Raw genomic sequence first — 12,735 nt, forward strand, 5'->3', positions numbered from 1 at the left:
TATCAGGATGCAGAGTATCAATCATTGGGGAGGAAGAATAATTGTACCATCAAGGTAGCCATACAGATCTTGTCCATGGAAATAGTGCAGTAATTGGGTCTTCCAAAGAGGATAATTATCAGGAGTTAACTTGAGTGAAACAATGTTAGAGATTGGAATTATTGTGGGAATCAAAGAAGAGAAGGAGTTAAGGATTGTAGTGGATGAGGAAGGAGATGAAGACATGATGAGACGTTAGTCTTTTTATGGCTCTGATACCATATAAACTTAGAAGACAGTGAGGTAGAGAATATAATTTTCACACACAAATGTTACAGGTATAAGATGACTCTTTATAGAGTTTGAATACAACCTAATAATCTAAACAGTAAAATCTTATCAACATTTGAAAACTTCAACAGCAGACGTGGAGCAGATCAGTTCAGTTAGTCTTCGTAATCTTCCTCCTGATTTTTCTCTTGTTGATAGTTACAGTTGCTTGATTTGCTGAGCAGTTCCATATCTTCCTCAACAGTCTCCCACCAACACTAGTAGTCAAGGTCACACATTGTACCCGTGTTTCTTCTAGCAACTGCTTCTAATCTATAACCTTTTCCACTTTTCTCAACCAATATCCAGTTACTTCAGCGTCTTCCTTAATTAGAAAGTGCCCACCCTCTCTGGTCTTGGAGCTTTTCTGGATGCTCCTGCTGCCAAAGCCCTAACCAGCTGCTCCATAAAGGTAGGATCTGAATATGGGTTAGGCGCAACTATCGGCGCCATCAGTAAGGGCCTATCATCTTGTCTCAGACCATGTATTGCCTTGAGCAATGATACCTTTGCCCGATGGGATGTGTCACAACAGATATTATGGTGATCTTAAAAATTCAAATGGAAAAAATAGATTTTTGACATCTTGTTTTTTGTGAGAAAATGTATGTTTAAAAAGTCGTCACCTAATATTATGGTCACTAGAAACCTTAACTGATCAACAAAGATTGTATGGTTCGGGACTGGTTGTGGCTAGAGAAGGTATTAGCACCCCTAACACACCCTACTTGAGGTAAGTTGCATTGCTGGTTTTGTCTTAAATTTCTAAAAGTTTGTTGGTTTATTCTATGATGGTTTACTTGTGATATTCATGTCTCTAACATTAGTGAATATTCAACGACGAATACTTTCAACTCTAGTATTGGTAAATATTACATAGCAAAAAAAAGAAGCAATAATAACAAAATATAATAAAATAAACTTAAGTATTTTTTTTTTATGCATGCAAATATGTGTGTGTGTGTGTGTATTACTTGTTTCAATTTTTTTTTTTTTAGGTGGATCTAGCTTAGCTTATATGAGCTGGGCTAGACTAGACCTAGCCGGCTCAACCTGTTCACTAGCCCATGCCATTGACCAGGAACCGCTAGTGTGCGTGAATGGTTAATGCATGCTTCCTGCAATCACCATATAATTAAATTTCTAATGCATAGTGTTGGGGAATTATTTTGCAAAACTGGATGCACTTACCTGGGAGCAGGATAAAGGCGATGGCGTGTTGTTCCTCCCTTCATTTACTTTTCCTTTGGTTTTTTTTTCTCTTCTTTTGCTTTCTCTTGGTGTAACATGTTCTTCTCTTCTATTTGTCTCTGTTCTCCTTATGTGTCCACTGTTTCCTCTAGTTCTCTCCCTATCGTCTTCTCTTTGCCTCTGTTCTTAAAGAAAAACAAATCACCCTAGTTCTTGGAACCTGTTACTTGCAGTTGCAGACGAAGATGACAGTGTGGAAGGGTTGTTCCACCAACACTGCTTCCTCTCCTCTGTTTTAGTTTTCCTTTGCTTTCTGGACTCTCTGTTTTACTCCTTCCCTCTTATTTATGTTATCTCACCTCCGGTTTTGAGATGAAGGGACAAAGACAATGGTGGGGCTTATTGTAACCCATTTTGGGTCCCCGCACAAGAAAAGAGAAAATAAAAAAATAAAAAAAAATAATATATCAAAAAAATATATCAGTGAAAAGAGGATGCTAGAGCGCCCAAAAAAAGGTCAAAAATTGGTTGATGAGGTTTAAAGATATAAATGTTGAAATTTGACAGTATATCATTGACCAATGAGAGCCTTATTGATTAAAAAAATTTATTTGAGGAAGAAAAGTACGAAATTAGATGTTTATGGACTCAATTAAATTTTATTGAAGGTTTAATTGAATTATTGAAGGGTTTGATTGCATGAAAAATTGATTTTTAAGTTAAGTTGGGTTTTTATTAGAAGAAATTAAAGTTCTGGGGTCAAATTATATTTTTTTAGAGTTGATTTGGTCAAATCAGGGGCTTAATTGCATTCATATTGAAGTCTGGTGGCCAATTAGGGACTTGATTGAAGAAATCCAAAACCAAGGACCACAAAGGAAAAAACGTGCAAATTGAAGGGGTTGATTTGAAATTGGATGCATTTTGGCACTTGTTTTTATGTAAATGAAACAGCGTGTTTTGGTCAAAACGGCGCCATTTCATGCATTTCATAAAAAAAAAAGAAGCAAACGGTGCCATTTTGAACGGTATCATAAGCCTTCTTCTTCCCCTAGACACGCAGAGAGCAGGGGAAGAAGAAGCATCCCCCCCCCGTTTTTGTTCCCCCCTCTCTCTCCTAAAACCTAAAAAACCAACGACGACCCGACTTGTCCCTTCATTAACACCACTATACCGAAAAAGCCATACCCTGCGAACAACCCCCCCGGCTCACCTTACCCTGCGCCATGACAGGGGCAAGGTGGCCCTCCCCTCCTCTGCCTATAAATACTAGAGGAGGGAGTGTCAAAAGAGGAGAAAACAAAAGGAGAGGAACTAGAAGGATTTTTGAAAGAGAAAGTAAGGGAGACTGAGAGAGAGGACCGACAGTTTTTTTTAGAGAGACCGAAAGAGAAAAAGACTATATAGAGAAGAGAAAGCAGGGAACAACCTGAGAGAAATATTACAAAAAAAGGGGGGACATTTGGGGAAGATAGAGGAGAGAAAGGGAGGCCAACAAAGGAGGCAGAGGACAACATAGTAACCAACCCTTTTATTAGTTATGGGCTGGAACATCCACGTGAGTGATGTGTTTTCTCCTAGTAATAGAGAGATTCTTAGTTGTTCTCCTATTATTTGAGAGAGGTTGTAATTCCCACATTACTTAGTAAAATCCTTCATACTTGCCCATGGACGTAGCCTAATTAGGTGAACCACATAAATTCTTGTGTGTCTCATTTATTATTTTATCCTATCCCTTGCCTTTTATCTTGTCGGGTTTGCATGCTAGTATCCTAACAGTGGTATCAGAGCATTCTTGGTTGGTTTTGTTAACACACAAAAGTTATTCGTGTATACGGTTACTATTCATGTTTACGGCATTATTCACCTACACGGTACTGTTCATCAATACATTATTGTTCACATACGTTACTGTTGGCGTATATAGAAAGTCAGTGCTGTGATTAAATACAATTTAGGAAGTTCTGTCTCAGGAGATTGGGTTTTAACCGGGACCATTTGTGACCCCTCAAATCTTTCTTAGGAAGTTACTTAATGAAGTATTATTCACATGATACTATTTCTATATACGTTACAGATCTGTGAAACGGTGATAGCTGAATAGATCTCAGTGAATACAATGGCTGCAAAGTACAAGATTAAGAGGTTCAATGGGAGCAATTTCTCTCTGTGGAAAATGAGAATCAAGGAAATATTAAGGAAAGACAATTGCTTGGCAGTAATTGGGGATCGGCTCGCGGAGATCACTTATAATGCAAAATAAAATGAGATGGATGGCAATGCTATTGCTAACATACATTTAGCATTAGTTGATGAAGTATTATCAAGTGTGGCGGAGAAGAAAATAGCTAAGGAGATATGAGAGACTCTAACAAAGATATACGAGTCCAATTCTTTGCATAATAAGATTTTCTTAAAGCGGAGACTTTATACCCTTCAAATGGCAGAAAATAAGAACTCTATTTTCACAACTCACTACGTTGGGTCAACAAATAGAGGAAAATGAACATGCAGAGCTTCTACTTCAAAGTCTTCCTGATTCGTATGATCAGCTCATTATAAACTTGACCAATAATATCCTCTCAGACTATTTAGTCTTTGATGATGTTGCAGCCGCTATCCTGGAAGAAGAAAATAGACACAGAAATAAAGGAGACATAAATAGTTCAAACCAAGCAAAGGCATTGTTGGTGTCAAAAGGAAGATCAATGGAACGTGGCTCCAGTGGGAGTCAAAGGCAGGGAAGGTCTAAATCAAGAAGTAAGAGGGCTGTGAAATGCTACAACTATGGAAAAAAAAAGGGAATTTCAAAAAGGATTGTTGGTTTAAAAAGGGTATAGAGAATACTGCAGAGTCAGCAAAACCTCAAGGATGTGTTGCAAGCACCTCAAAAGATAAAGAGGTTTTATATAGTGAAGTAGCGACAATCTCTACTGTTGTTACTCAATTTTGAACCCCCACGTGCTGGAGAGGGTGTATACCTTTTTTGAACAGAGTATAGGAGTTTAGCTCATGTTCGTTAGAAAATTGACAAAAGCACAAAAATAAATATTTTTTGAAAGCCTTGTTTGAGCTGTTTTCTATTTTTGTTTTTACCCTTCCCCTTTGCTACCAAAATCATTAGTTTTTTTCTTAGTTTGGTCAGGAGTCTTCATAATGTTAAATTCGTTCCTTTTTTTATCTGGTCTTTAAGGTTGAATAAATCCCTTAGAATTTGCACTAAAAAAAATGGTTCTACTGCTGTGGTAATTTTTTGTTCCAACTTAGGCTCTGATTCTGACTCGGTTTTGTACGACATCTGACCATCCTAGGTATATTCTGTCACTCATGACATGTTGAAAAATTAACATACACCTTTATTAGGTCCTAGTGATCATTGTTCTTAGGGCAGATTCTCGGTCAGATTTGGATGCTCAGCATTGTCAAATCAAGAACCTTTTTGACTAACTAGATTACTACTAGTTTCTGTTCTGTAAAAAGATTTTATCTCACTTTGATTCCTTCATCAAAGTTGTAGTCCTAGATGCATAGATGAATTTGAGCTTTTGAATCACTTGATTCCGATATCAGAGGCTCAAGATGTTCCCATTTGAATATCTAACGTGAAGGCAGAGAATTCTGCCGCGAGAAGGATATTGACCCGAGTCTGCACTAAAAAAAAAAAAAACTCTATTTTTGGCCTAGTTTTTGTGATTTTTGTTCTTAGTTCATACTCTCAATCATATCAGGATTCTCGGCATTCGTTAGTTTTTGAGTTAGACCTGGAGATCCCTTTTGACCAACTAAATTACTGCCAGTTTCTGTTCTGTAAAAAAGATTTTATCTCACCTCGACTCCTTCATCAAAGTTGTAGTCCTAGATGCATAGATGAATTTGAGCTTTTAAATCACTTGATTCCGATATCAGAGGCTCAAGATGTTCCCGTTTGAATATCTAACGTGAAGGCAGAGAATTCTGCCACGAGAAGGATATTGACCCAAGTCTGCACTAAAAAAACTCTATTGTTGGCCTAGTTTTTGTGATTTTTGTTTTTATTTCATACTCTCAGTCATATCAGGATGGAGCTGAAAGTTTGGGATTTGATGCAGGAAATTCTGTGATTTGCAGGAATTCCAAAGCTGATTTCCTGGAATTGGGAGATTGGTATTAGACTTAATTGCTTAGGACTGCAATCCGAAATCTGAAATTAATTGTTGGGTTTTGGGGTTTAATTGCTCAAGAATCTAGCTATAGTTAGGTGATTACAATCTCTGGAATTAAAAACTGAATAAATTAATCCAATTGGACATATATGATTGAAATCTATGAATCAATTTGGACTAAATTGAATTAAATGGATTGAAATGGACTGGAGTAAGAATACAGGCAGACATTCCTTGTCATTACAATCCTTGGATTTTTGAATGTTTCCAATTTCATTAAACTTATCCTAAATCACCTTTTTCTTTTTTATTATATCCCTAATTATACAATTTTAATCAATCTAACTCTCAATTCTGATTTTTCTTCTTCAATTAAAGTCTTCATTAATTTTTAATTTGACTATTTGTTTCAAAATCATTATTGAACTTCAAGTTTCTTTAACTCTTAACAAAATTAAATCAAATCAAGCTCTTTAAATTCTTTAATTTACTCTTTAATTAAAACTTCAATTATTATAAAAAAATTCCCAAACTTCATTCTCACAAACTCAATTATCAATCCAATTTCAAACCACGGCTTTTACTTTTCGAGATGATTGTTTGCTAGGAACTGCGTTAAAAATAAAAGTGATTTGAAATACTAGCTCATATATATTAATTTTTTTATTTTAATACATATTATTGTTAAAACAAAAATAGCTTTATTATATATATTTTTTTCATTCAAGTGATTTGAAATATATTAAATGAGAAAACAAAAAAGAAAGAATCATGAGTTTATGAAAAAAAGAAAAGGTTTCAAAAGCATACCATAGAAGGTCTTCAATGTCGGCTACTAAAAGAGAAGTAAAATATTGCAATAGGCATAAACTCGATGTTATAGTGGACCTGAGCCGCCAAGTGCGGTGGTTCTTTCTCTGGGCCAGGCTTTTGTATTCTTGGAGGGTTTGTAATTTCTTGCAGGCTAGCAATCTTTGACCCTTCAGAGATCCTTAACCGCGAAGTATTCTACATTAGTTTGCTCTCAATTATTAGACATTCAAGATTTCAAAGTTTTTTTCTAAGGAAAACCAAGGATGGAGATTTCAAAGTTTTTTTCCAAGGAAAACTGATGGAGCTCTAGAAAATAATGTTGATAACAATCCCTTATTATAGAATTAATAACACTATAAAAAAATAAAATAACCACGATAATATTAAAGAATAATATAAATTATTTCTTGGATTTTACCTAACAACTTAAGATATATATTAAATTAAGATGGTTCTTTATCATTGTATCAGAGTTTTAATGATCAAGTGGTCACGAGTTCAAATTTCACTATCACCATTTATTTTTTAAAACATTAGCACAAAATTGTGTGGATCTATACAAGTTTCAAGTTTAAAAAGTTTTCAATTGAAAAAATATGTTAAAGAATAATATAAATCATATATTTAACCTTACTTAACAATTTAAGTATTGGATTTAAATAATTTTTTAACAAGCAATAGAAAATATAAATATATTCCGCCACAAATTACATGATAAATATTCTTTCACATAAAAGAAAAACTCAGCTAAAACCATCTCCATGAAGGGATTTCATACAATGGTGGGTCCAAATTGCAATGCTGAAATGGACTTTCAATTCAATGATACTTCTGACAATAGGTCAAATTCTCTTAATTATAACTTGAAGAAACCCAGTTTTGAAAGAAGAAAAAAAAAGTCGTAGAATAATTCTTACAAAACATAACTAAGAGATGACTTTTAATTAATACCAACCAAATAATATATGTGTGAATGGCAATCAATTAAGAATTGTAGTTTTTTAAATTTCTTGATTGGCTGCGGGCTAGGACTAAAGTATGTAAACGAATAATGTTCTCCTACCAGCGAGATTTTCAATAGTTGCAGAAGCAGGTTGTTTCAGAATCTCAAAGGGTTGGAGCCAGTATGAACTCTAATAGCGCAACACATGTAGCTCCAAGCACTAAGAAATGGTTAAGATCATGTGAATGGAGTAATGTAATGAGAAACCAAATGGTGACCAGAACAAGTTTCCGTCTAGTTTCTGAAGAACCCTTTCGCAGAAAAGTCAGGTAAAATATTTATCAAAGCAGGAATTTCACATGGGAAGAGCATAGATGACCAATATCTAGCCCCAAGTTGCCTGTTGGTTGTTGAAGATATAATAAAAATCACTACAATAAGGCTTACATTTAATCCCTGAATAATGTGACTCATACTCATCAAGACTACTATATAAGTAATCTTGGGGCTTCGGGTTTTGATACACAAGCCAGGGAGATAGAGAAAGAAGCAGGCAAAAAATGGTGTTTCGAAGTGCTTCCATTATTTCAATACTTGTAGTCCTACTCCTATCTCCATTTGTATTTTCAAACCCAATTCAGGATAGGTTTCTACAATGTCTCTCAACAACTTCAGAATCCTCCTTTCCTTTCTCCACTGCCTTGTACACTCCAATTAATAACTCTTCATTCACCACAGTTTTACTTTCTACTGCTCAAAACCTGAGGTATACATTGCCTTCAGTGCCAAAGCCAGAGTTTATCTTCACACCATTCAATGAATCCGTGATTCAAGCAGCTGTTGTTTGCTGCAAACAGCTTGGAATTCACTTTAGAGTTCGCAGTGGAGGCCATGATTACGAGGCTGTCTCTTATGTTTCTGCAATTGAATCCCCTTTCATTATTATAGACCTTGCCAAGCTACGGTCTGTTGACGTTGACATCGAAGATAATAGCGCTTGGGTTCAGGCAGGCGCCACAAATGGCGAACTTTACTACAGGATTGCTGAAAAAAGTAAAACGCATGGTTTCCCTGCTGGCCTTTGCACCAGTTTAGGCATGGGTGGGCTCATTACGGGTGGTGCTTATGGTGCTATGATGAGGAAATATGGCCTCGGTGCTGACAATGTCATCGATGCTCGCATAGTCGATGCTCAGGGCAGGATTCTTGATAGAAAAGCCATGGGAGAAGAACTTTTTTGGGCAATCAGAGGAGGAGGAGGAGGAAGCTTTGGTATTATTACTGCCTGGAAAGTAAAATTGGTCCCTGTTCCAGAAACTGTAACAGTCTTTACAGTTACTAAGACCTTGGAACAAGGTGCCACTAAGCTCCTCTATAGATGGCAGCAAGTTGCTGACAAACTCGACGAAGACCTCTTCATTAGAGTTAGCATTCAAACAGCCGGTACCAGAGGCAACAGAACTATCACAACTTCCTATGATGCCTTGTTTCTTGGTGATGCCAAGAGACTCCTCAGGGTAATGGAATCTAGCTTTCCAGAATTGGGCTTGACACAGAAGGATTGCATCGAAACTACCTGGCTCGAATCTGTGCTATACACTGGCAGCTATCCGAGCAATACACCTCCCGAAGCTTTACTTCAAGCAAATAACGTATTGAAGAGCTACTTCAAAGCCAAGTCAGATTTTGTCCAAGAACCTATCCCTGAATCTGCACTGAAAGGTATTTGGAAAAGGCTTTTCAAAGAAGAAGGCGGCTTCATGATATGGAATCCTTTTGGTGGAATGATGAGCAAAATCTCCGAGTTTGAGACTCCTTTCCCCCATAGAAAGGGTGATCTATTCATGATCCAATATGTAACTGGCTGGCAGGATGCTTCAGGGGATGTTGGAAAGCACGTAAAGTGGATCAGGGAGCTTTACAAGTACATGGCACCTTATGTTTCCAAGAATCCAAGGGAAGCATATGTGAATTACAGGGATCTTGATCTGGGCATCAACAGGAATACTAACACTAGCTTTATTAAGGCAAGTGTTTGGGGTGCTAAGTACTTCAAGGGTAACTTCTATAGGTTGGCATTAGTGAAGAGCAAAGTTGATCCTGACAACATCTTCAGGCATGAACAAAGCATCCCACCTCTTCCACTTCACATGAGATAGAGAAGTTGAAGAATAACACAGGGCCAGAAAGAAGGGTGGTTAGATCACCATGTTTACGCGCTTTTTACAGAACCAGCATCCTTGATTTGTTGTCATAATTTGGTTAAATAAACAATAATTGCAGTCCCAAAATGATGTGTAATAAGCAAGCTATTCTGTCATGTAGCAGTCGAAATTTAGTAGAAAGACGTACAATAATCGTTGTTGTTGAATCCTCGATGATGATCAGATCTAAATTATTTAATAAAATACAGCAATTTGGTGAACAATTTACAAAATATTGAATAATATGCTAATGTGCCTTTAACGATCCACTTAAGTCTGGTATTAATGATCACGCACGTAAGATGTTGTGAAGACTTGAATTGAACCCTTTACCTCAAGATTACAAGTCTTACGAGCTTAGGGGAGAATAGCAGAGCAACGTAGAGAAAACTTTGGAGTTGAATAACAAACCAAAAAAATAAACTACTAGCTGTCAACCGGAGAACCTCAGGAGAAGATTAAGAAAGATAACATAATCTGATATTTCTATCATTATCTAGAAATTTGAAAGCACTACGATTTAGCTATTCTCTTGTACTAAAACTCTTCAAGAATCACTCAGTTGTGTCTTTTTATAGCAGAAGCGTCGACCCAGTTGATGTGGATACACGGATTGTGTTGTGTCCTCCACCAGTATTGATAATCTCTCCCCCTCCATCGTTACAATATTTTCTCCTATTTCATATATTGTTTCCATCAAACCGACTTTTGATAATTATCTCCTCCGGAAGGCACAATTAGTGCCCTATTTCCTTGGCTAGGATTTGTATGGGTACCTTGATGGCACAATCAGAATTTCTCCCCAAATTGTCGATACTTTGCATCCTATTATCATATTAATACATATTCTTCTTCTACAATTATATGTCAAGTGTGCTGTACCCCCACGCGAGAGCATAACATTACGACGACAGTTTAGCTGTTTTTCTTGTTGGTTAAAAAGTCACCGCCAAAGTATTACTACTAACTCTAATTAATATTTTATCTAAATTAAGCTACATTATTTTTTTTCTTTGTTTGCTCTGGCTTAATAATGTTTCTATTTTTATCAGCATACCATAATAGATTTTCTACGATAAACAAACTCTGATTTTCTAAATCAAAAAATTGATCTGAAAAGGTGAAATGTCCTCAATTATTATTGAGTTTTCTTTTGGGGTAAACCTGAGATTTTTGCTATCGTGTCATTCTAAATAATATTTCAGATAAAATTCTTTTATGGTTTTTATCTTTATATTAGAAATGAATAAGTTGTATTATTCTCAATAATATTTTGGATGTTAATCTCATACAAGTTTTTTATCCTTATATTAAAATGAGTAATAATAAATTATTATCCCTAATAATATTTTGGATATTAATCTCTTTTAGGTTTTTTATCCTTATATTAAAAGTGTATAATATATTTTCTTGCCAAAAACTATTTTTAAATATTTTTACAATATTGACCAAAATTCCTTAAAATTTTACAAAACTTTTTATAAAATCCATGCAATAGCTCTTCTTCTTCAAAAAAAAAAAAAAAAAAAAAAACATACCAAAGTATTTTAGAATTTTGTTTTTTAAAAAAATGCTCAAATAATTTTAGGATTTTTTGCTATATGCAAGAAAAAAAAAAGAGATTTTTTTTTTGTTTTTTTTTTCTTATTTATTAGGCTTTGCTTGGCAAAAACTTATTTTTCCTTGAAATAAAACTATCATAACAAGCCTAAGTAGATGTTTGCCAAACATATCCTTAAACTAAAAAACCCTTTAAAGGGTATTAACCCTTTGACCTGATTTTAACCCAATTTGGTTGACCCAAAAAACAAAATCAAAGATAAAAAAAAAAAAATTAAACACAAAAAAAAAAAAACTCAAATTTCTTAAACAAAACATATCAAACACAAAAAACATTCAACCATGAACTCAACAACATGGATCCTATATTAAACTAGATACGATCAAAATAAAAACAAAAATATATTGTAAATCATGTAAGAATCAATAATTTAACACTCATTCACTTTGATTATCACTCAAACATCATGATTTTGTCAAAATAGATTTCGGTTTAAAACCAAAACTATAGTATTATAACTCATCAAAACTTGTTATTAACTAATCAAGCATAAGGAAATATGTAACATAAAGAAATGGATCAAAACTGGTCCAAATCATGGGGCTAAGACAATGTTCTTTTTAAGAACATGAAAAACATTGTCTTAAACCCAAAAAATTGCTCAAAAAACCCAACCGCTGTCAACCCCTAGAAATTTATATTTTTTGCCTCTAAAACATGTTCTTTTTATTTCAACAAATCACACTAGCATAAACAAATATGTTTGAAAAAGAAATTAATAAATAATATCAAAACATAAAAATCATGCAAAGGTTCTAAATTCAAAAACTATTAACTTTAGATGTTTGTCTGTGATAAGATACTATATTCCAATTAATATCCCGCAAGATTTGTACCCAAAGAAAGTCCTAAACATTTGATTGACAATACAATGTATTTGCGATTCCAGTTGTAAAATCATCATCATCATCAAGGGTTCATCCTTGCCGCCAGACAACTAATTAATTTGATAGAGATTAATTTTACAGTTTAGGGTTGTATACCAGGACTTGAATAATCATGATTTTCTAACTTTTACTATATAGCTCGATACATTGTAACTTTTAGAAAACTATAAAACTAGTGCTAACATATAGAGAAAATTACCTTGAACTTGAACATCTCGTAGTTTAGTTTTTTTTTTTTTTTTTCATTTTGTCTTCATTTTTTTAAATTTTTTTTAAAAAAATCATAGCGTAAAAGAGTCAACAAATTAGATTTAAGTATTTACAAGTTTGCCATTATATTTCATTTAATAACTGAAAACCTCTTAATGCATAGAATTAACAAAAATGCCAGTGAAAGTATTGTAAAAAATTCTTCAAAAAACCCTAGATGAGGGTGTTCTAATTGAAATGAAAATTTAAATCTAGATATTCTAATTCATCAAATTCATTTAGAGTAAAAAAACATTAATTTTGATTTTTGTGTTTTAAAGTTTAATTTTTCAGTTTAATTAGAATGGACTTTGATTGTTGATTGTTTAGACAAAACAAAATGAAAAGAAAGAAGGGAAGGGATATAATGGATGAA

General features: G+C 34.4%; 1 protein-coding gene across 1 annotated transcript; it reads left to right on the forward strand.

Annotated features, from left to right (window-relative positions):
• Positions 1–7,958: 7,958 nt before the first annotated feature.
• On the forward strand, positions 7,959–9,844 carry LOC118040821 (monolignol oxidoreductase AtBBE-like 15). The gene has a single exon (XM_035047871.2). It carries the CDS (start codon positions 7,959–7,961, stop codon positions 9,555–9,557), a length of 1,599 nt encoding a protein of 532 aa, XP_034903762.1. The 3' UTR covers positions 9,558–9,844.
• The last annotated feature ends 2,891 nt before the right edge of the window (positions 9,845–12,735 follow it).

The sequence above is a fragment of the Populus alba genome, chromosome 11, assembly GCF_005239225.2.
Source record: "Populus alba chromosome 11, ASM523922v2, whole genome shotgun sequence".
NCBI classification, from domain to species: Eukaryota; Viridiplantae; Streptophyta; class Magnoliopsida; order Malpighiales; family Salicaceae; genus Populus; species Populus alba.